The sequence below is a fragment of the Aquila chrysaetos genome, chromosome 5 (genome assembly GCF_900496995.4).
Source record: "Aquila chrysaetos chrysaetos chromosome 5, bAquChr1.4, whole genome shotgun sequence".
NCBI classification, from domain to species: Eukaryota; Metazoa; Chordata; class Aves; order Accipitriformes; family Accipitridae; genus Aquila; species Aquila chrysaetos.
Window position 1 is genome coordinate 25,552,615 of NC_044008.1, and position 23,318 is coordinate 25,575,932.

The 23,318-nt window shown below is 38.9% G+C and overlaps 1 protein-coding gene across 6 annotated transcripts in view; it reads right to left on the bottom strand.

The window, feature by feature from the left end:
• Positions 1-23,318, bottom strand: part of PTPRZ1 (protein tyrosine phosphatase receptor type Z1) — a 152,883-nt gene that overhangs the window by 101,577 nt on the left and 27,988 nt on the right. For all 6 annotated transcript variants that reach the window (XM_030015112.2, XM_030015111.2, XM_030015110.2 and 3 more), the window contains exon 2: positions 10,649-10,714. In XM_030015112.2, the coding sequence (XP_029870972.1) occupies positions 10,649-10,714 (66 nt within the window). The remainder of the gene's footprint in view (positions 1-10,648; positions 10,715-23,318) is intronic.

The following is a 23,318-nucleotide window of genomic DNA, read 5'->3' on the forward strand; positions in this document are numbered from 1 at the left end:
CTTCCCTCATCGTATGTTCCTATAAAACGTGCAGTGGGTGTGCTGGCTTTTGTGAACCCTTGCAGGCATGCCAGCTGAACGCACCATGGTAACAAAGCTGGAGAGTGTCCCTGACATTTAGGAAAAGGCAGCTGGGGGAGACTGCAAGATAGTCAAGGAAACAGTCAGCCGGCTCTTTCTCCATTAGTTAGCTGGGAGGAGAAAGAGTCTCTCCTGGAAACACTGGAGATGAAGTGGCAAACTGACAGTTACTTCGTGCAGCCATTAATGAATGTCAGGGAGAAGCAGGCAATAAAATCCTATATAATCATTAGATGGCGTGAAAAAGAAGAATTTTATAATGCAAAAGGGAAACAAGTCCTGGCTGCACCATAAGAGAGCAAATAAGCCAATACGACAAAAACTGTCAAATGGAAAGGGTAGGAAGATTTCTCTTGAGAAAGGGATGGAGCGAGAAGACACAGGAAGTCATCCAGAAAAACTCTTTTTACCACATGCTCCACAGCTTCTCTAGAGAAAACAAATTATTTCAAAGGGAACTTCAGACGTGTGATCAAGCCACTGCAACAGATTATCATTGGTTCCTTTTATGCAGAGGAGAACGAGTATTGTTCTCATTTTGATCACATACACATGGTATGGTCACATTAGGACTGGCAGGTGTACAGATCTCTTCTTCGTGGTTAAATGTGTTGGTAAAGATCAGTTATGATAACGTACTGAATCTGTTTGAAGCGGGTACTTACAGCTGAAGAAAACAAATGGTTGCATTATTTAAAGTATGTGCCCCGTCCCACAAAAACATGTTACAAATAGTCTGTTGCCTGTTTGTGCTGGTCACCTTCAATACATTCTGGATCCTCTGACAGCAGGCAAAATACAAATTAAAGAGGTAATGTGCTAGTTCTCCTATTTAGAGAGCTCTGTTCACACATACCACAGCCCTACTATAAAGGTAGCTTTCAAGAGGATGCATTTGAATAATAATAACAAAAAATCTCTTTGCTTGTAATTTTTCACTGACTAGCACTCCAGCCATAAATATTTGCTTTCCTGAAAACTGACAGAAAGAATATAGCTGAAAAAAAAGAGATTGACCATACTGTACTGCGTATATGTAAAGTGGTCCAAACATGTACAAGCAGGCAGAAAATCCACCCTATTCTGGAATAGGGGAAAAGAATTTATGAACCATTGACCCAGTATTCCTAAAATACTCCAGCAACAGTACTTTTTCAGTTTTTCCCTTTCAGTTACTCAGGCAGGGTAATGCAAGGTGGGCTTTTTGTTGTTGTGCGCTTGTTTTTGCTGTTAACTCAGTAAAAATAATTGTTGTCAGTCTATGACCATGCAACCAAGCCCTGAATTGACTCCTTACACGGCTAGGGAAATACCAGAAGTTTGAAAACAAATTTCCAAGTCCTTACATGTAAATGATTCTTCTTTCTCTTTTCCAGCATTCAACACTTTGTCCCTCTCTTTGCTTTTCCATTTTTAGTATCTTCATTTACTTAACTGCCTTTTAAAAACGTTTCTGGTTAACACAGTTTTCATCAGATAAAGCTCACTGACAGAGAAGGCACTGACAGAGAAACACCACATTCAGAGGGAAAACAGCTTAGCTCTTAAATGCAGCATCTGTGATAAAAGGATGGAAGATGACAGTCAATTGTTTCTGTGGCTCCTAAAATAGGGTCAATGCCAGGCACTATCAGATCAAGCCATAGTTTAATGTCTCATAAAGAAAGCTCTTGGAAGAGAGCAGAAAGAGGCTGCCACAGGATGGATATGGAGTTTGTTGCAAGCACAACTGTTGAAGCATAGCAAGAACTAGCTAAATATGTATGCAGCTAGATGCCCTGACCTGGCTTTTCACAAAAAGGACTTTGTGCACCTTTCACAGCTGAAAGAGATGCTCAGCACTGAACTGCTGTGATTCTGGCAACCAAATAATGGAGGGAACAGTTCAGCTGATAAATCTAGTGGATGCACAGTGCCACAGCCAGTGTCCCATGGACTGCTGCAAATTAATAGTTATAGACTTTGACAGGTTTCAACAGAACTTTCTCCACACGAAGGAATGACTTTGAATGTGGAAGAGTGGTTTCATATGCACCACAGTTGTAGAAAAAAAGGCAAAAGGAAGAAAGGCTGTGAAATTTAAGAACAAGTACGGGAGCACAGAGCCTTAATTTTGGATTATATACTTTCTTTGGGATCTAAGCAGCTTTTCGACATGCCCACTATTTCTTCAGGGTGGTGTGGAAAGCTTGTTACCCTGGTAGAGAAACAGAACACAGACTTCTTTGGGAAAACTTCCGAGAGTGGATCTCCCCATTAGAAATAATAAGCTGTATGACACTCCTGTATAACTCAGGTTTCTTAGAACTGTGCTAATGTGCCAATGTAAGTCATGATACTGCATATAAACCAACTGTATATAAATAAACACCACACATCATCCCTCAGAAACTCTTGACAGAAGGTATTCTGTGTACAAATAAAAACAATTTCTGTCCCTTGCTAATTTACCTTCTTTATTGCGAATTACTGCAACTCACAGCAAGCCTGCAGACCAAACTAGCTATTGCTGACACCTGCACAACCTCCTGGCCTACGTAAGAGTGAGCAGGTAGAAGGAAGTGCAACAACCATTCTACTGCTTCACAAGAGAGCATGGGGTCCAGCCACCAAGCTACAAACTGGGCTGGCTCTAACATGCGGCTGAAGATAAGTAGAAGCATATTTTTACCTCTGAAATGAGAAGGTGACATAGTTTACACGTGGCAGGGGCAGACCTGTGGAACTGAAAGTGCCATTTCTACAAGTTAATTTTAGAAAGGTCAGGATTTTTCAGTGGTTTAGGGTTGGTTTTTTCAGCAAATGCTGATTTGTCCAAAATAGAACTGCTGATGGGTTCCCCTGATTTCTTAAATTGAAAAGTTTTGGAAAAATTATTATTTTGGGGGAAAAAAGTAATATTGTAACATTCAAAAACGAAATTCCAAAGTACAGTATGAAAATGTGGTTTAAGTTCATTTACAGCAATTTGCAGTAACTTAGCATTCAAGATTTAGAAATTGAAATAGTATGTGCTGCCCCTCCTATGCTCTGCTTAACTAAGTCAGGGGCACTTGCAAAATACCAAGCATACATCCCTCACTGAGCTTGCGATGGTTGTGGCATCAGGGGCACTTGAGCCTACATGAGAGGTTTCTGTAGTCAACGGGGGGGGCCACACTGCTTCTGCCCCCTCCTTCTCAGGATCCTTCCTCTTACCCTTCATCTTCCTTTTCTCTGAGCTCCTAGCCAGGAAGACCTGTCTAACCATGCCTTTTGGAGGCCTGCTTTAATACTGACCCATGGGAAAACTAACTAGAAGGTTATGTTTTCTATTGAATTAATGAGTTACAGGAAGGTCATGAATGCCTTCAAACTTGTCAGTACGTTGCACAGAATTAGTTTTTGCCCTCATTCCAGTACATTAGCAAACTGTGCATACTGAAATGAATGGCATTTGAATACATTAGGAAAAAAATCAAAACCTGTTATAAATAGAGCAGAATAGCTTTTGAGTAAAAATGTTTGTAAGAAAGTCCTAACAAATAGGTTGTAGCAGGTGAGAAAAGCAAGGCCTTCTGTAAACATAAGCAATGGGAGAATTATTTGCTGGGCTCTGAACTTCACAAATCTGTAAATCATATTGATATGGAGGTGATGATGATCTCAAAGTAATCATCTGTGCATTTTGTAAGCAAGTACTCCTCAAGAACATATCCTTCCCACTGCAGCACAGATTGAATGTGCTTGTAAATGAGAAATCGTTCAGTAGTATATACACGAGGATACTTTTATGATTGTTTTGAAGGGCAAAGAGGCTTAACCAGAGGCTGTAGTCTACCATGAGATACCCCCAGTCTGCTTTTTTTATTTTACTTTGGTGTATTCCCAAAGACAGCACTCCTAAAAAAGCTTTTAATTTCCAAACGCATTTACTTAATGGGTAGTCTCTACATTTTTCTGACCCCTGGCCAGACCTTATCAAAACAGCAGTGCCACACTATGCAAATACCTCACGCTTTGATTTCTATACTTCAGAAACCAACCCTCCTGCATTTGAATAATCTGGTCGATGCTCAGAATGAGATTCTGTGCAGTTTCTGAAAATGACCCAGCTGTTTCCTTCGCTGATAGCATTAAAGGAGTGAAATGGGGGAAGGAACAGGTCTTATCAGAGTTCCTTATCAGGAAACTCTGGCAAACAGATCACTTAAATCTTTATTGAAAGAAAAACGCTATAATTTTACCAGTGATGAGCCAAATATGAATACCAACATGCAGTCCTTCATACCTGTCCTACAAGCATCCAACATTGAAAAGTCCTTGAATTCGGGGCCCAACTCTCTTATCTGCTCCCCCAAAACCCCTTGCAACAGTTTTCCACTTGGTTTATCCTACAAATATTGACTGAGTCAAAGCTAAATAAATTGCACTTTGCTGCTAGTAGCCTTCTACTGCTCAAAGATCAGCTCTCCTGATTGAAAGGAGAGGATGTTTGAAACAGACTCTTCTGAACCATACCACTTCATATGAATTCAAAAATCATAAATACACTGAATACATACCTTATTTGTGTTGAATAACATGCTTTGTGTTGTTGATTCAGTACACTGAGATATCTTAAAAGGAACTTCTCTATGGCCAGCAATGCCAGCATGTTAGCTTACTGCTTGAGGACACCTTGTTTCTTTGATGTGAACAGATGCGCAACACTATAATTTCTGTTGCTGAATCATCAGCCTTCCCAAAACCATAATAATGTAATAGGCTTTTTAATTAATGAGCTTGTGAATTTAGTGACAAAACACTGGAACCATGAGTGACTATGTGATCTGGGGGATGTAAATACATGTAATGAGCTATCATGCAAGAAAAGGTATGACAGCCTCTGAAGCATAAGGTCTACTAAAAAAGAAAAGACCCTCTGCAGAGCTATTTTTATAGGAGTTAATAAAAGAATGCATGTTATTTTGATTTCTTATGCTGCATCTTTTACAGAAGAAACTAACAGGGCCCAAGAGTACAGACTTTTTTTTATTACTCACAACCGATACAGCACATCAGTCATGATTATACTTGGTGAATATAAAACACAAAGTGATTTATTTCACAGGAGGTGATAAAAAGACCAGATATTCTCACAAAGTTATGCTGATACAGCCATGGTAGTTAGCTAGCAAGAAAAAATTTGAACTTAATTTGGTATGCATCATCTCCCCAGAGCATGGTTTTATCCAGCCAGTGAAGGCCAGGAGTTTTCATCAGCTTTTGGCCAGGGCTCTCTTACAGACATTTCAGTTTGGTCTGGTAGAACTGTCCATTAAATCAGTCGGTTTAGCAGGCAGCTCCTGGATCCTACCTCCAGCAGGCTCTTGCCGGTGCCTCCCGCTCTCCCACACAGCCCCACTGTCAGGATTTGGCTCGTGAAATGGCTCCTCTATCATACCCCACCTGGCATGCAATGGATAGGACCTGGACCCCGCGCCTCTACCCTCTAGCTCCCCTTGCCCTGCTCCTGGAGCTGTCCATAGGGAGCATGCATGGGTGCCCACACTCATACAAACACTCTTCAGCACAGCTTCTTCTCCACTGTCCATCCTCTCAGCAGATGGCTGCTGAACAGGGAGACTGTGTGAGGATGAGGGGAGAACCTGAAACTTTCCAGTTTACCTGGATCAAATTGTGGGCTAATGGAAGCAGCAGACGTTTTACAGAGTAGGTAGAATTAGCTACCAATGTTGAAATCATTCTCTTGAGGCACTGCTGAGATAGATAGTGCAGATCCTTGCTCACTTTTTTTTTCGGCTGAGTGAAAAGCAATGTACACCTGCAAATAATTATGGATATAAGCAACAACCTACTTTCCTATAAGCTTTATGAGCAGTGACTTTGCAGTAGAATCTCCCCAGTACTGAAAGATGATAGAACAATATTTGAAATGAAAACACTGGATCTTGTCTGGGCAAGAAAGAGAATTACATTTTCTCAGTACCACTCAAAATAAGGCCATTTTCATTTCTGAGCCAAACTACAGACATCAACATTTCAAGCCATCAGTGCAAATTTCTAGGACTTGGGGTGGCAAAAACAGCCTTTCAAATGACAACTAAGGTTTTGTCTGTGTAGTGATAGTAATGGGGAATGATAAACTAGGGGGATATCTCCAGGGGGTGTTGAATCAGACATAGAATGATAACAATTTTAATCTTAGGAAGATCAGTTCAATGTTCAACATGGGAGAAAAGCAACAAGCCATTACGTCCAGCCATCGTTACTGTGGAAAGTATTGGTGCAAGGGCCAGACGAGCATCATCAACGTACTGCCAAGTTTTACTACTGAGATACACCAGATATTAAAAATTACCTGAAAAGATCATAATTAATTATCCTGATGCACAAGTCATGTGTGAGTCAGCAGTGTGCCCTTGCAGCCAGTAAGACCAACAATGTACTAGGCTACATTAGCAAGAATGCAGCCAGCAGGACGAGGCAAGTGACTATTTCCCTCTACTGCACACCAGTGAGGCGACATGGAGAATGCTGAGTGCAGTTTTGACTTTCTCCCCAGCCGAGTACGAGATGGATATTAACAACCTAAGGGCCACTGAGATGATCGGGGAGTTGGAGTACATCCTGTGAAAGGGGAGGCTGAGGTACCTGAGTTTGCTGAAGCTGGAGACAAGAGGAGGAACCTAGCTGAAGTCTACTGCTATGTAAAGGCAATCTACAGAGCAGTGCATGGGGAAAGGGCAAGAGGCAACGGTCACAAGTTGCAATAAGAGATATTGCAGTTGGGTAAATGAAAAAAATTCTTCAAAATGACAGTGGAACACACTGCCCAGGCTGCAGCATTTCCCTCCTTGGAGATTTTCAATACTCAGTGCTGGACAAGGTCTCAGCAACCTGCTTCACCTTTGAAGTTCACTCCGCTTTGAGCAGGGGGTTGGACCAGATGATCTCCAAAGGCCCCCTCAAACCTAAATTATTCTGTGATTCTGTGATTCATGATGCTTCCCCCCAGAGAAAAAGGAAATATGATTCACATTCTGCCTGTAAACAACAAAATTGTTCTTTGAATACCCAGAGACCCAACACCTTTCCTCAAGATCAGAGTTGTCATTATTTATAGGGCAATGGTGTATCAGCGTATCACATAATGAATGGCAGCACAAACCGAACTTAATACTCCTGAATGATGAGACAAAGAACACTGAACTTGCTGTGCTACTCATTTCCATAGTAAATTCAATTTTTAAAAATTTTAAAAACCCTCAGCATTTGTAATTCCTGGAAGGCTGTTTAGAATTTCTTGCTTTTAACAGAATTCAGCTCTGTTTTTTTCCCCTAAATCACGTAACTTGTTGTGAACAAGAACCCAAATCTCAAAGAGTAAAAACCCAACAGAAAGAAATTTCACTGGGAAAAAAAATCTTCTTTGTGGCATCTTTTGGTAATTCTACATGTGAACATTCAGGCTTGAAGTTTTCACGGACTACTGTCAACCAGCCGTGTTAAAAAAAAACAACCAGAAAACAGCATTGTATCATTACTTCTGGCAAAAAAAATGCAGATAAACAAGGCATCAATAACAATTAATCTTTCGTCTCTATGACAGACAAATAATAGAAGCTCATATTGCTCACTTTATAGTTTGAAATATGTGACTGCCTAACCTCAGTGGCACAGCTAAATAATGTCTAAATGATCTTTGGTCATCAATTAGTATGTAACTGATTTGAGGAAATGAACTTTCTCAGTACACTTGATTTTTCTACAACAGAAATGGTTGGATTCACCTTTAGTGTATGACACCATTTGAAATTATTCATGATATCATCGAATCTTTATTTCTATCACTGTTTTAATGAAAAATACAATGAAAGGTTGTTAAAATAAAGTCATTTTACTAATGAACTAGCTTCAGGAGCCACTCATTCCTAAAAACTTTGGATGCATCTTGTGCCTTCCACTTCTTTAACACTGTATTTGTTTATTCAAATATATGCAAAGTCAGGACACAAAAAACTAAATTCATGCTTGCAAATGCAGGATTTGTCTATGGCTTAAAGCAGAGCCCTTAGAAGTACTACAAAATATTTCTAGTAACATTTATGCCTTCATCAGACATTTACCTGAGAGTCAAAATCTGATGATGACTCACATTAACTTACAGTATATGAAATTGCTTTATTATGAAACTTTACCTTCAGAAATTGCATGATTTCAGCAGGTAAGGTTCAAGTTATTTCTCTACTTCCGTTTTACTTTCATCTCACAGCACCACCCCAGTAAAGGTGTGTATTGACCCGCTGTGGCTAAGGTATCTGAAATTTCTTATTTGCTTTAGAGAATTACATCTGCTCAAACTCAGACTAGTTTACCAAGCCAGTTAGATTTTTCTTAGTTACGCTGGATTAAACTCTGTGGTTGCAGGATCCCCGGGCCCACTCATAACACTTCATTGGCACACAGAGGCTAATTTTTCAGGTCTTTCAGTGAGCAGGTTATAAGACAGAAGAATATAACTGGTGTCTGAGGAAACGATGTACTGACAAAGCATAGGTCATCCATTCAAAAATGTGCATGTTGGTCTATGCCTCAAACTGTAAGTCTGAGCTAGGTATACTAGTTATATATATGGTACCTGATATTGCTTGCCCCAGGAGTAAAATGATGAGATTGAAATAAACAAATTATTATAAAAGAATGAGATCAAAATCAATATGCCTCAGCCTCTAGACTTCTGTGCCTCCAACACACAATGTTAAAATTTGTAATTTTTCTTCACATTCAGGAAGACTGTCTTTTTTTAAATGAAACCTGAATTTGTGTATTCCCTTTAGGCCACGAACCAATTACCTGGTATTTCAGGAAAGCACCACATAGCACACGGCTCGCAATACAGTTGTCAGCCCTAGACACCTGATTTACATGCAGACCTCCCAGAAAAGCTTTGAAAATCCACGTCTGACCATGCGTGGAGCCAGCTGTGTTATGAGTGCTGGGGGCACAGGGAGCCCGTGCGGCAGAGGGCCCGGTGAGGCGGCGGGAACAGAGGTAGGATGCTGCTTTTGGGTAGGATGCTGCTTTTGGGTAGGATGCTGCAGGGGCAGGAGGCTGCTGGGCAGGGCTCCTCTCAAATTCAGCCACCCCATGCACCACATGCACCTGACTATCTAAGTCTGGACAGGGAGAAAGGCTTTGCCAACAGTAGAGTCACTAGGGCACGGCACATGAATTGAGATGACTACATGAAGGTATCTCACATGTTAAGGGAGAGAACCAACAGGTCTGGATCCTCTGGCTTGCAAAGTCTGTGCTCTTTTGCCATGCAAAATATCCAGCAAACGTGACCTGCGGCTGCAGCAGCAGCTGCGCAGCGGGTGGGTGCTCTGTGCAGGCTAGGGAACAGCTCTATCCTCTGACATCCTATGCAAAACCCATTCGCTATTCTTTAAAGCAAATTCATAAATTGCCCTCTGGTCACCTGTAATCCTGGAGGCTTATCCCTGCATTCCTCTAACTGCAATATTAAAAAATGGATGGATTTTGAAGATGAAATATTGCATTGATTGATCTTATGCTTGGATTTTGCAGTACAATGTGTGTAAGTGGGAGTTTTCATTATAAATCTCATTTTGAAAGGTTTATGACTAGCCTGTTTCAATTCTCTCTAGGCTCAAAACTTGTTAGATATGTTTTACCTTGGAAGATAAAAACTGACTCAAAAATGAGAGAGAGAGTGAGAGAAAGAAAAAGAATGGTGTAACTTTCTTTAACTACAGGAACATATTTTGAACCAAATATATGAAAGACTGAAATTTGACAGTCCTTATTTCTTTTCATAAATTGATGTTTTCTGAAACAGTAACTTAAAACATTAAAAATGTAAGAGTCTATGCACATCCTCAGGAAGTCACTTCTTACATTCTGGGTAAAATACACCCACCATTTAGGACGAAATTACCGTTTCAATATTACTGAAAGTGGCTTGACTTTTACAGGAGAATCTAGGAGGCTAATTGTGAATTCCCCATAGTCCTTCTGTGATGAGGCAAAGTTCATGCAGAATTTAAGGATGTATCTTTCTTCCTTATGCAAATGAGAGAGCCCAAATGACTGATTCTTTAGGAGAATCAGGGTGGCACCGGGAAAGGACGCTCAGGTGCTCAGAAGCAAAGTGCAGAAGTTCATATGCAGTATATGGATATGTTCTTACCCACATAATGCACTGTGCCTTGTTTCAGTCTTTCTGTCTGCTTTCCAAACTTGCCAGAGCAGTAATATTCAGATAATAAACGAGCACCTAACAATATATTGGCCCAGCCTTCATCAAGTCATGTCTCAGGTTAAGGTTTTAAGGATGAGGACTTTCTCTTTCCAAGAGTAACAGGTATAAGAAATGAAAATAGTCTCTCCTGTTGTAAAGTTTCTGCAATTTTTCAAATTCCATCTCCTACACTTTTACTTCAGCAATTGTTTAGGCATATGGTAAGTGGTATACAGACATAACAGGCACTTGAAGTTATAACACTGAACATGAAAATATCAAAGCAAAATAAGTTCTTCAGTAGACAGTTTTGCTTACCTGTATATGACCAATCAATCTCTTCGATCAATTTCCGCTGCTGTCTATAGTATCCGTACACCAGATCTGCAAAATAGCAATGAATTTACAATATAAAAACCAGAAGCCTAACAGGAACATGAAGTGTAGAAGACACACCCCCCTCCAACAAGATAATCACTGTTTTAATTACTGATGAATTATTTACTTTGTCCTTATCTTGGACCTGGAATGGTAAGTATTAGTTAAACAGAATATAAAAAACATCAACATTGTAGCATATAAAGGATACAAACAAAGCAAACAGAAGTGCTTTCCAGTTTATCTTTCTCTCCTTCCTTCCTCTTTCTTTCTTTCCTTCTTTTCTTTCTTCTCTCCTTCCTTCCTTCCCATCTTTTTCTTCCTCCCTCCCTTTCCTTTCTTTTTCTTTCTTTCTTTCTTCTTCTTCTTCCTTTTTTTTTCTTTTCTCTTTTTCTTTTTCTTTCCTTTCTTTCCTTCCTTTCTTTTTCTTTCTTCCTTCTCCTTTTTTTATTTTCTCTTTTTTCTCTTTCTCTTTCTTTCCTTTCTTTCTTTCTTTCTCTCTTTCTTTCCCTTTTTCATTACAACCATGCTTTCCCTTTTAAAATTAATACAACTCCCCCTTGAAGAAACCAACTTCTGCGGTGTCCTTTAGAAAGAACCAATGTAGGTCACACGGAAATCAAAGCGACTTAAACTTTCACTTCAGTGTGGTCAGGACTTTACATGTTTTCTCTAACTTTGTACTACTGATACCATTTAAAGATAGTGAACAAAATATTCTAAAATGTCATTTCACTGTTGTCCTGGTTTCAGCTGGGATAGAGGAGTTCTTAGTAGCTGGTACAATGTGTTTGGATTTAGTGTGAGAATAATGTTGGTAACACACTGATGTTTTAGTTGTTGCTAAGTAGTACTTAACCTAAGTAAGGATTTTTCAGTTTCCCCTGCTCTCCCTGCAAGCAGATGTACAAGAAGCTGGGTGGGAGCACAGCCAGGACAGCTGGCCTGAACTAGCCAAAGGGATATTCCAGACCATAGAACATCATGCTCAATATATAAACTGGGGGGAGTTGGCTGGGAGGGGCCGATCACTGCTCGGGCATCAGTCAGCGGGTGGTGAGCAATTGCATTGTGCATCATTTGTCTTTTCTTGGGTTTTATTTCTCTTTTTTTTGGTTATATTCCTTTTAATTACAATTATTATTATATTTTTTATTTTTATGTTAGTATTATATTTTATTTTACTTTAGTTATTAAATAATTCTTATCTCAACCCACCAGTTTAATTTTTTTTCCGACTCTCTCCCCCATCCCAGTGGGATGGGGGAAGTGAGTGAGCGGCTGCATGGTGCTTACTTGCCAGCTGGGGTTAAACCATGACAGCTGTATACTATCATCAGCAATATTATAGCTGAAGTATGTGAAGTTACTTGTATCTCTATAAACTTTATGGAGAGAAAAGGCTAGATATTAGATACTTTTTAATGACATTATATTTCTCTAGAGAGAAATATCTAACTGTATAAATACTCACTGATTTATTCTGATTACTGAGTAACCTTCACCGTTATCCTTTTTATGCCAGTACAACTCTAGCAACACTACTGATGTGTGCAAATAGATGACTATGCCCCTAATACTTATTAATATATGTAAATTGCAGATATAGGTTTTTTGAGACTGTCATTTTGAGAGTCATAACGTTAACTAGCTTCATTAAATACTGTTCTAGAGAAGCGCAATATAACCTATTTAAGAAATAATAGCACATGAGCATGTTGAGCATACATATGGATTGCTTCCTTCAGAAAGCGCCACAGAATTCTGCTCACATTCTGCAATAAATACAATTTAATGAAACAGTTTCATAGTATCCATTTCTTTTTCTTTAATGCAGAAAAGTATGTAGTGCTGATTACAGGATGTTAAATCCTAATTGCTGTTTGCAAGGTTAGAAATGTTCTGTGTCTTACAATGACTTTCTGCTACCTATCTGAAGTCCATATGTTTTAATAACTTCATCAAGACTTCTGCCTCCTCCATGAAATTGCGATTGCCCTTAAAAGTTTTTCTCTTCCCTTTCTCCCCCACCCCCGCCAAAAAAAACCCTTGCAACACTTCCCAACATTCACTCATGACTAGGATTTTTACAAAAAGATCAAACCTCACATGTAAGTAATGGCACTGAAAAGGGATTTACATGCACCAGCATAGCCTTTGGACCACATTTTAAAGTCAATGTGCATTGTGCCTGCTTCTTTAATTAATTATGTAAAAGCAAGCTGTTTAAGTTCTGATTCACAGGTGTTAGTTGCTGTCTCCAGTTTCCTCCTTTATCCATTGTCCTCCTAATTGTTACTTCAAACAATCAGTTGAGCATTCATATGCTAACTAAGCAGGGTTTAGGCGTGAGAGCGTCCCACCACTTTTTAAATTCCACATGGAGATCTGATGGACAAGGAGCGATAGCTTCAATGAACAAGAAAAAAAGGGGCAAGGTTCACTTTTTTTGGTGCATTACACACTTATAGACCCAGTAAATCTTACGGAAAGTCTTTATGAATGCCAGGAGACCTTAGAAGTTCATACACCTTCTTTCCTCTGCTATTCACCTATTGTGCTCCCACAGCACCTTCCCAGCACACTCACAGCCATGCACCTTCTCACATGTGCAGGGATTGTCTGTGGTTTTAGTCCTGCCTCTTTCCACTATAAATATGTGGCAAAATTGGGGAACAAAAGCAAATGCTATTTAGGGAAGGAAGCAACTGAAGAATCATAGCATGGGTGTCAGAGAAAAGCTGTGTGTGAGAGTATGAGGACAACAGAATGCAGCAATTCTTCCTTTGTGCTACTTGTGCAAACTGCCCTGGCAAAACACAACCATGTATCCTATAAAGCACTGACTGTGTAAACTGTCAGTGTTGACCAGTTAACAGTGTAGAGGCCAGCTGGAAGGAAATTATTTTAATTTTTTTTTTAAATTTTATTTTATTTAGAGTTAATAAATTGACATCCCTTTTGCTCATGGTATATGACAGCAAGTACTTCTGTTTAAATAGTGTATTTAAATTCCTTACATTTAATTTAAATGAATATAATAATAATGAGAACATCTTCACAAAAGAGAAGGCAAAACTGATGTCAAATTTGTGGTTTTATATGTAAATCTGTGATGCTGATACTTGAGCTTGATCAGCTTGACAGTCAGCATGATTCCTGTGACACTGGCTGACATCTCCAGCCAGTGCCCAAAATAGTTTGAATTTTACTGGTTGAGGTGCTGCTTTATGAAGCAAAAAATCCTTAATGTCCTCTTCTGCTTCCAGGAAGCTGCTGAACTTGTTTCCATAGATTGTTGATTTATTCATGGAACAAGGCAGCTCAGTTGTGGGATCATGTTTTAAACAGTTTTATGGTTATCTTTCTATGCCTGTCAAGGAGACGTGCAAGATACCATTAAATGCTTTTTGTTCCCTTTTTCTACCCTCCTTCAAAGCCACAGTTTTCTATGTGAGGCCGTGAGACTTGTTTCCTTTTATATTCTGTCCAAACAGCGCACAGCCCAGTGCCCGAGGCCCATGGAGTCAGGAATAATGGTGGCAAATGCTCCCCTGCTCATGAGGGGTAGCGAGACTGACCTTGTCTCATGTTCAGTCACAGGGGCAAACCAAGAAGATGCGTTTCTGGTTAAAGCATAGCACTGGGAGTAATAAGATCTCGTAGATATTTTTTCCTGTTTAAAAAGTATAAATAACCAGGTTTTCTTCCTCCTGACCTGAGTCTGATACTCCTTTTGCACTTACTGGCCTCGGTTGAGTTGTTTTTGATTTACCGCTGGGAACATTCTGATCCTCAACGTGTATTTATTCATACGTAAGGGTAAAAAATGAGTAGCTTTAACGATTAACAGAAAGAAATGTCTGTGAGGGAGACTCTCTTGATTTGGCACTCTGTGCCAGGAAAATAAGTCAGAGAAGTGGAAATGGGACCTTAAACCTCTGAATTCTGTCAGGGAAAATCCTCTCAGAGATGCTGAGGCAACAAGCCCCAAGTAACCACCACAGACCCCTCTCCTAAGCCTCAGTAAAAAGGGTATTCTGAGGACAGTGCCCAAAACACAAAGTATGTTTGGGAATGCTGCACTCAACATGCTGCTTTCCTATGCAGGATACAAGCTCAGGTGTAATCTGGCCCTGTAATTTATACCAAGATGCTGTAATATTACCAGCCCTTTATGCCTGTCCTTTTTGCCACAGCGGTGTCAAGAGATATCAGCTGCTAGACTCCAGAGGACAAAAGGACAACCTCCTTATGGTTTTACCTCCACTTAGCCTGAACTTTTTGAGTTGCACCTGCAGTGCAGGCAGCATTTACAAGATTTGGACATCAGAATGACTTATTTATGGGAATTGGGACACATTAAGTAATGTCTGCATTTGTCAGATTTTCTACAAACGGGGCACTGAAGTTCTGCATGTACAGTAGGGGTAGGCACTATTAGCTATGCATTTAGATTGCCAGCATGGTTTGGTCCTGGGAAGTCAGGTGTCACTCCGTATTTTCCTCCTGTCCCAAAATCTAATTTGGGAGCAAAGACGACAGATTCTAAAGTCATAAGCATTCATCTAGTATAAGTAGATAATGGCAATGTGTTAACAGTCACGGAGATAAAGGCTGTGTTGGTATTAAAACTGATGGGAATTTCAATTTACGTGGGCAGGATTCAACCTGTGGTTCTTAGGCCAAGGAAGAGCACAGGAACTCTCAGGATGCCAGCAAGGATGTAAGCAATCACTGAAAATATGTGATAATTTTCTTTGAGAAATACAGAAATTCTTGTTTTTAAAAAATTGTGTGTCTCAAGATCTCTGCTATGTACACTTGTGTTACTGACTCTGCAGAAACTGGAAGCTGTGAATACCAGAAGCTTACACAGGTTTGGAAAAGATTTTAAAAATCTGTGAAGGAGAAATCCACAAACACCTCTTAAACACAGTGACAACACTTTTGGCTCATTAAGTCCACTGATGAAACTGGGAGGATTATACTGGGAAATTCTCATTGCATATTTGCTCTATTGTAATGCACTTGCCTAGGCATTTGCTATTGGTTATTGTCAGAGACAGGTTATCAGACAAGTGGCTTGAACTAGCAAAGCGGTTTTAAAATTTTTATTCAAATACATATTGTACTTGCCAGACACTCAGCGAACTGTTTAAAAGGACAAAAGACTATTTACCCAGGTTCAGATTTTCCACCACACAAACTGACCCAACTATACTGAAGGCTACTGAGATGCACAAATTTATGTCCAAATGTGAATGTCTTGGGTGCTGCTCATTCAAATAGAGTAAGGTAGCTCAGTCTTTATGCCCTACGTGATCTACTATCCCTACTCTTCATCAGCACTTTTATACACTATAAAACATTTTGAAAGTCATATTTTTAGAATAAGACACAAATCTCTTTACTGGAGAAGAATTTGGACTTGTGGAACAAACTGAAATGGTACGATGAGAACAATGGTTATACAGGGTGGCTGAAAGAAAATCTGTACACGGCTAGTAGCTACGATGTGGGACACCAGACAAAGTTGCTGCAAAGAAGTCAGAGGAAGACAAACTGCAAAACTGGCATAATAATAAATTCAGAAAAAGAAGCTACATGTGGTTAGCAAAATAGATGCTCAGTGCTCTTCAAATATTAAAAGAATACAATTAAATAGATCAGATAGACTTTTACTATGTAGAAGTACCTTTTTTATGTAGTAAAAGTACTACTTTTATGTAGTAGAAGGTTCTACTTCTGAAAGTAAACACAGCCAAAACTGTGCAAAATCACCTCTGATGATAAATGGAGTGCTTCTTCAACAATTGTCATTTCCTTATTTTAGCTCCTTCCATTGACAGGAAGGTCACAGGAGCCACTTCTATACCTTTCATCCATCTTATGATGGTGTAGCTTCATTGCCTCAACTGAAATAATTCTTGATTTATACTGACGGAGGAAATGAAAATATTCAGAGCACAACCTGCTAACAGTCTTGAAGTTCTAACTGACAGGAGCTATCTATAAATCCCTTTGACAGAATGATCTACATTTGCCTGAGTAAGGTCTCTCTCTTATGGATTTCTTTAATTTTGTAATAGCATCTGTAAAATCATTAAAACCAGCAAAATGCTTTAATAACCCATCTCTACAATTTCATATATTCTTTCTCCCTGAAATTCAAAGTGTCTAAATCTTTTGTCAAGATGGGTCTGAGAATGCTCACAGCCTTACAGAAATTTAAAAATCCTTTTTTTACCCACAGTTCCTTCTGTGTAGGTTTATTTTAGGCATTGGTACATGTTCGGGTATCTATAAAGAGAGTCAGTTCCCTTCATTATGCTTGAGTGTAGGCTGCTCATTCCAATATAGATTGGAAAAGTGAGACTTTCCCTGCACTAAATATAAAGCCAAAACAAAACTCTTACAATTTGACAATTGTCGTGTGTATTTACTAACACAAATTGTGTTTAAATCTAAAAAAGAAAAAAGACAAATAAGATTGATTGGTTTCATTTAAAAGCAGTTATCATTAAGCACCAGAGTATTAACAGGCACTCTGCCTTGCTTAACCTGTCACAACTTTACAGTGAATAGTGCCATGAATTAAAAAGATAATCCCTATGGTATCAGCTAAGGTTTATAAATTACATTTAATCACTATTTTCCACTGCGTTTCTATATGCAAAAGCAACAAGGACTCCAGTTTGACCAATTTATGTTCTACCCCATTGGAATTTTACATGCCTGGGGTTTAAAGGGCCCGTGAAATTCCTAGCAGCCAGTGGAAAGTGGGAGGGATCTCAGGATACCACTGGATAGGATCCAATCTGCTTAAGTTACCTGCTTCCACCTTCACTCTGACTACAGGCAAAGTAGTAGGAAATGTTAGATGTCTCCTTCCATTTGTGATCTTGTGCACCCAGACGTCGTCTGAAGATGGAGGAAAATGGTCTGCTTCCTACACAGCCATTAGCACTTAGTTGAAGCATTGGCTGTACTAAGTTTTAAGGCTTCTCTGGTAACTGACGTAGCATTCAAGTGTCTGCTCACTGAAACCGCGCTGACAGTACAGGCTTTAAGTGGGAGAGTGGTGCTTATCTTTCCAGAATGGCTATTTCTGAACATGCACAGGTGAGTGAAATTAAGTGCCTGTGAAGCACCTGGGCTAAACACAAACATACCTCAGTAATTTAAGAACCTACAGAACTAGGTAACCCAGAAAAGCTAGATGACTGGCTTGCTCCTGAAGCACCTAAAAAGGTGTCCAAAGCCAAAACCAGGTGGGACTTAAGAGGACTGTAATCTCCCCAAAGATATTACGCTATTGTCCCACGTATGAAGTGAGGCAAACTGGTGTTTACAATAGAAATTGGAATTGCTATTCAAAAAGCAGGTATCAGGCAATTGATTCCTAGGACACACTTCTATATATAACTCTGCTGCTACCCACATTCCTCTCCCCATACCCAGATAGTCTTTTAATGCAACACATGTAAATTCATGAACTCGTATAAGCAAAAAGTAAATCCAGACCAGACATAAACAAACAAAAATTCAATCAAGTCAGTGAAACTATAGGCATTTGATTTCAAAATGAATTTACTTCTCTGTTAGCAGTATCAGAGAAGTAGGAAAGAGAGTGTTGAACAGAACTGGACTTTATTTAAACATAAATAGTAATGGTAACTTAATTTTATTTGCATGATCCTCTTCAACGTACTGGGTATTCCACAAACAAACTTTTATGATTCTGATTTCTAGCAAAACTGCATGTCAAGAACTGTAATAAGTATAATTAGGAAAGAAGAATATGTGCTTTACCTCCTATATTTAGCACCTAAATGTAAAAACATTTACAAACCCCTTTCCAACAAACAAGAAACATTGTGATAGACATTTCAGAAGTGCAGTGAAAAACATAACAAATTTAACTCCTATACCCCAACTCTCAGAGTTCACATTTAACTGGGTTTTGGAAAGGTTTTTAAAAATCTTTACTATGTTTCTCCAATGCCCCTCTGCCTGTTAATATTAACATCTACAGACCAGTAAACCTTAACAGCTTTAGTAATATCTATCTAAAACTCTTGAGACTGGACCTTATGCAAGTCATCTCAAAGGAACATTTACTGAAATAAATGGTTTTTAGCACAGTAGGGGCTGTGAAGTCAAGCTGTTAGAAACTTTCTCTTTTGCAAACTATTTCAATAGTTAAAATCATCTTGTGGAACCCAATGAACAGCCTTAGACTGAATCCTATGAAGGGGCTGGTGAGGGGGATATTGAGAGAAATATATTCTCTAAAGGAGGAAGTCTTTAATCATTAACTATTTTCCTTTCCTATTTATTTGATGCTGGAATTGCAAATTCTACTCAACCATTATTCCTCCAGTCATGTTACAGTAAGTTTCCTGAAAGGTGGCTCTTTAGACAGCACTATCTTCTTTTGCTTCAGGGAGGTATTTACTTGAAATGTCTTGGTGAAATTCTTTTTTCAATAACAAAGGGGAAGAGAGAGGTTGCCTTATTATGCCACACACCTTTTATAAAAACATACCAAAACCATTGTACTCCCTTGAGGAAGCTCTACACTCACAACATCAAGACTGAAAAATTCCAAAGTTTATCATGGACACCTGATATCAACTGCACATCTATAAAAATACGGGTCTCTATTTGATAAAAAAATATACAAACATAATGCAAACAATAAAACAAAAAACTTGTAAACAAATGTAGAAGCTGACATTTTTTGAGAAATCCTAACAATTACATTATATATATGCATAGGTATGTCTGGATATATGTATCTCTATAAGGATTTGTCAAAAAGGTGTATGTAAATATATACACATACATATTGCAATTTTTTATGGTTGTATCATGTTATAAATCTCATGTTTACTCTTTTCCTTTAGCCATTTCCTTATTGCAACTTATTACATAAACATTTCATTTGGAAAAGAAAATGAAGTGTCTCATAATTGCTAGAGACAACTGAGAAAAATGTGACAAACACTAGCACGCTAAAAACACAAACCAAAGGCAAAACAAAGACACTTAATGTATGGGTTGGTTTTTTTTTTAAATAATTTTCTTTTTACTAGAACACAGCAGAATTATTAATATATTGGCATAAGGGAGATCACAGATAAAATAATCAGAATAATTGCAATTACTTTTCAATTCATTTATGATAATGTATTTCAAAGTAAAGTACACTGAGGTGAGGAACCAAAATCTGTGCCCCCTCCTTCCCTACAGCTTCTCTGACTGTGGGACTAGACATTGACATGGCCACTTGTATTTTCTCCCACTCCACTCAGGTTCCCTTCACTAGGAGCACAGGGCAGTACCCTCCCTCCTGTTCCTGCAGATAGCTTGTATCTGCCTTTTGGGTGCTCTTGAGAAGCAATTGTCATGTAGATTCACATCTTCCCAGGCAGAGGAAAGAAGTAAACCTGTCTCCTGATGTTTGTGGAATTTTCAAGCCAGCAGGAGGTAGTAAAAAGTAGAATTAGTGTCAGTAATACGTTACATAGAGCTTAACACTACAAATGTGTGTTTTAACATGTTCTGACAAAGTTTAATTTTGAAAGGGTGCCTGAAAAGTAGAAACAAATTTTAGATAGGAAATAGCCTCCAAGCTGCTCCACACTATCTAGACTGAGAATTCTCAGCAAACTCTAAAGCAGAATTTTAAGCATTGGGAGACTTTCAGGTTAGGAACTGCGGTATCTGTGAAGTCAGGCAACTATTTTTCAGTATTTTCAGGACTTGGGTAACCTTGGACATGGGTCTGTCTTCTACCTAAGTTTCACTTCTTTATTCTGACTCCCGCTGGTTAAAATTAAAAAGGCCTTTGGAAAACTCACTGTTGAGTAGGTCAAACCGTAACTGTTGACTCCAAGTACAGCTTAATACTAACAGAGATTTCACCCCAACATATTTGGAATGTATATGGAATTTAACCTTTATGGCACAATCTAAAAAGAGAAATGATTGGAATAAGAGGTACAGGTCACATAGATGCAGAAAAAAAATTCTAGTGTGCTCAACCAGAGTTTTTCCCAGATCTTTGAGTTTTGCTCAGAAGTGCTGGCAGTGGAAGGGGTTGGCTGTTTGTTGGGGGACTGGTGCTGTTGGATGGGGCTGGGGTTCCCCAAACCCTTATCCAGGCCTTACAGCTACCAAAGACACACAGCCTCAAGTTTCATTAGTGAAGCCTCTGCTTTTGGTGGGATAACTCATCATTTCACTCCAGCAATTCCAAAGTTGATTTAAAAAATTTCTAAGTCAGTGTGAAGAGATCAAATGACATTGTTTTAGGTTCCTGTGATTTCTTTGGGAAAAGAAGTCACATGAAAATAAGAGTACTTAAAAAGGGGGATATCTGGAAGTTCCTTAAGGAATCCAGATTTAATCCTGGGTTTTAGAGGATTTATGGAAGAATGGTACCTCCACAGCGAGGTGGATGGTCTGGGCTTTCCTCCACGCTTTGCCAACTCCTGCACCATGTAAGTAGAGTGCTGCACCACAGCTGTATTTTCATACAATCCAGACACTTAGTACTCACACCAGGCTCTTGTTAGCCAGTATGTTTTACTCTTGTTTTGAAAAGCAAGTATGTGGTCAGTATGTGGTCCTCTGCTTCATCAAACATACACAAATGTGGTGTATTATTCTACAGAACAATATTTTTATTTTCACAGATTGCTGAAAACAAAAAGGTGTATTGATTGCTCCTGGAGATGACTGTAGCTGACTACAGAAATATTAACACTTGTTTGTTTTTTTCCTCTATCAGTTTAAAAAAAAAAAATGCAGGAGATATCAAATAAAAGAAGGTCTTGCCAATTTAAAATCTATTTTCTTCACATTTCCTTTCTTTACTTCATTTTTTATTCTCTTCAGTACCTTGTTACCTCTACTGTATCTACCGTTTGATATAGTTCTGAGGTCAAATTCTGTCTCATATTTTATGTGTGTCCAAGAAAGTACCATGAAAGAAACAGGAGTCCCATCCTAGTCCTGTCCCACATCACCCACAAAACTGGAACTTCACAGATGATTTTGGAATTCAGATAGTAATAATGTTTGGAAGTGGAGACTCAGATATTTAATCAGATATTTTGCATGATCTATATAGTCATGTATCCTGCTCATTTGTATTTAATCAATATGCTCTTCATCTTGGAGGGGGGGAGGTAAATCTGCCTGGGAAGCTATATGAGGCCCATGTGAATGCTGACAAAACACAAAACCACCGTATAGGCATACATCCCTTGCCCGCCCATCCTCCTAATGTCTAATTTAAGCACATTTTACATAACAGTAATAGGAGACAGAATACAGCTTTATGAATTCAGAAAAAACCCCACAACATCGTTTTGTTAGTTCATATTCTTTCAGTTCTAATTCCTGTCGGATTCTGTCAGCAGACATAAACCTAGTTGAACAAGGTTTGACCCAAAATGTGGAAATAATAGCCCCATAAGATGATAGATACATGGTTTAATCAATCATTGTAAATGTGAAATTTCACCTTACTGCAATCGTTTCCCCATATAATTCAACCTTTCACTAAGGCGGTAAAAAGCCTTTTCCCAGGTCTCAGGTGGTGGTGGCACTCCATGAAAAGGCTTAATTTGTGCACTGAACCACAAAATGGAGGTTCTGACCTCTTGTTACTTGCAATCCTACACTGAGTGTATAACACAGTTTGAACTAAGAATCTCATTGCAGCAATTCTCCTAGGTTCAGATTAGTTCCAATACAACTGAAAGTTCATGTATTGTGGCAGTCAGCTGTCAACACTCAATAACCAACTGCAAATTGACTGTGACTTTCTAACAGTAAGAAATTAAATCTTTGAAACAAAAATCAGGAAGCCTGAGAATGTCACTATGATTCATAGGCAAATTTTTACTACAAACTAAACACTGTAACATGAATAAATTAAATACAACGTACCTATCTATTAAATTTGTTTTCAGTTAATTGCAATGACTCATCTACCAAGATTAAATTATTTTTATTGCCAATTAATAAAGTAATGAATTGCTCTGTCAATTAACAGCAACCAGAATCAGGGGAAAACATTATCTAAAAACATATAGTGAGTTAATGGTTTGAGCACGCTTAAATCTTGTAAGTAGGTTTCAATGCACCTAAAGTGACTTGAGAACTTACACCAGGACTGATAAAGTCATTCCTACATCGGGAATTCACCTGCCTAAACTCTCTGCTGGTTTGGAACCCAACTCCCAACAGAACTAAGGGATTTGGGCTCTTAAGTGATGAAGAATTAGTTCTAGAAAAGGATTTTGACACCAAACTCCCATTGCAGGCTCTCAAAATCCTCAAAGCCCTTTATAAACAGACATCTGCCCTTGGTCTAGGTATAGAGCACTAAAACCCTGGGTAAAGGCATTAATTAGCAGCCTATGAAGTGCATCTGCCTGTCTCCCTCTCTCTTACGAATATTTATATAAAGGTTTTATGGTATGGGGAAAAACTTCAATAGGCTGGATTCACAGTGTCTTCAGTGAATATTCTTTGGGCACATAATTAGGATGCTTTGTCCTAGAGCCATTTAGACACTTCTGCCATTATG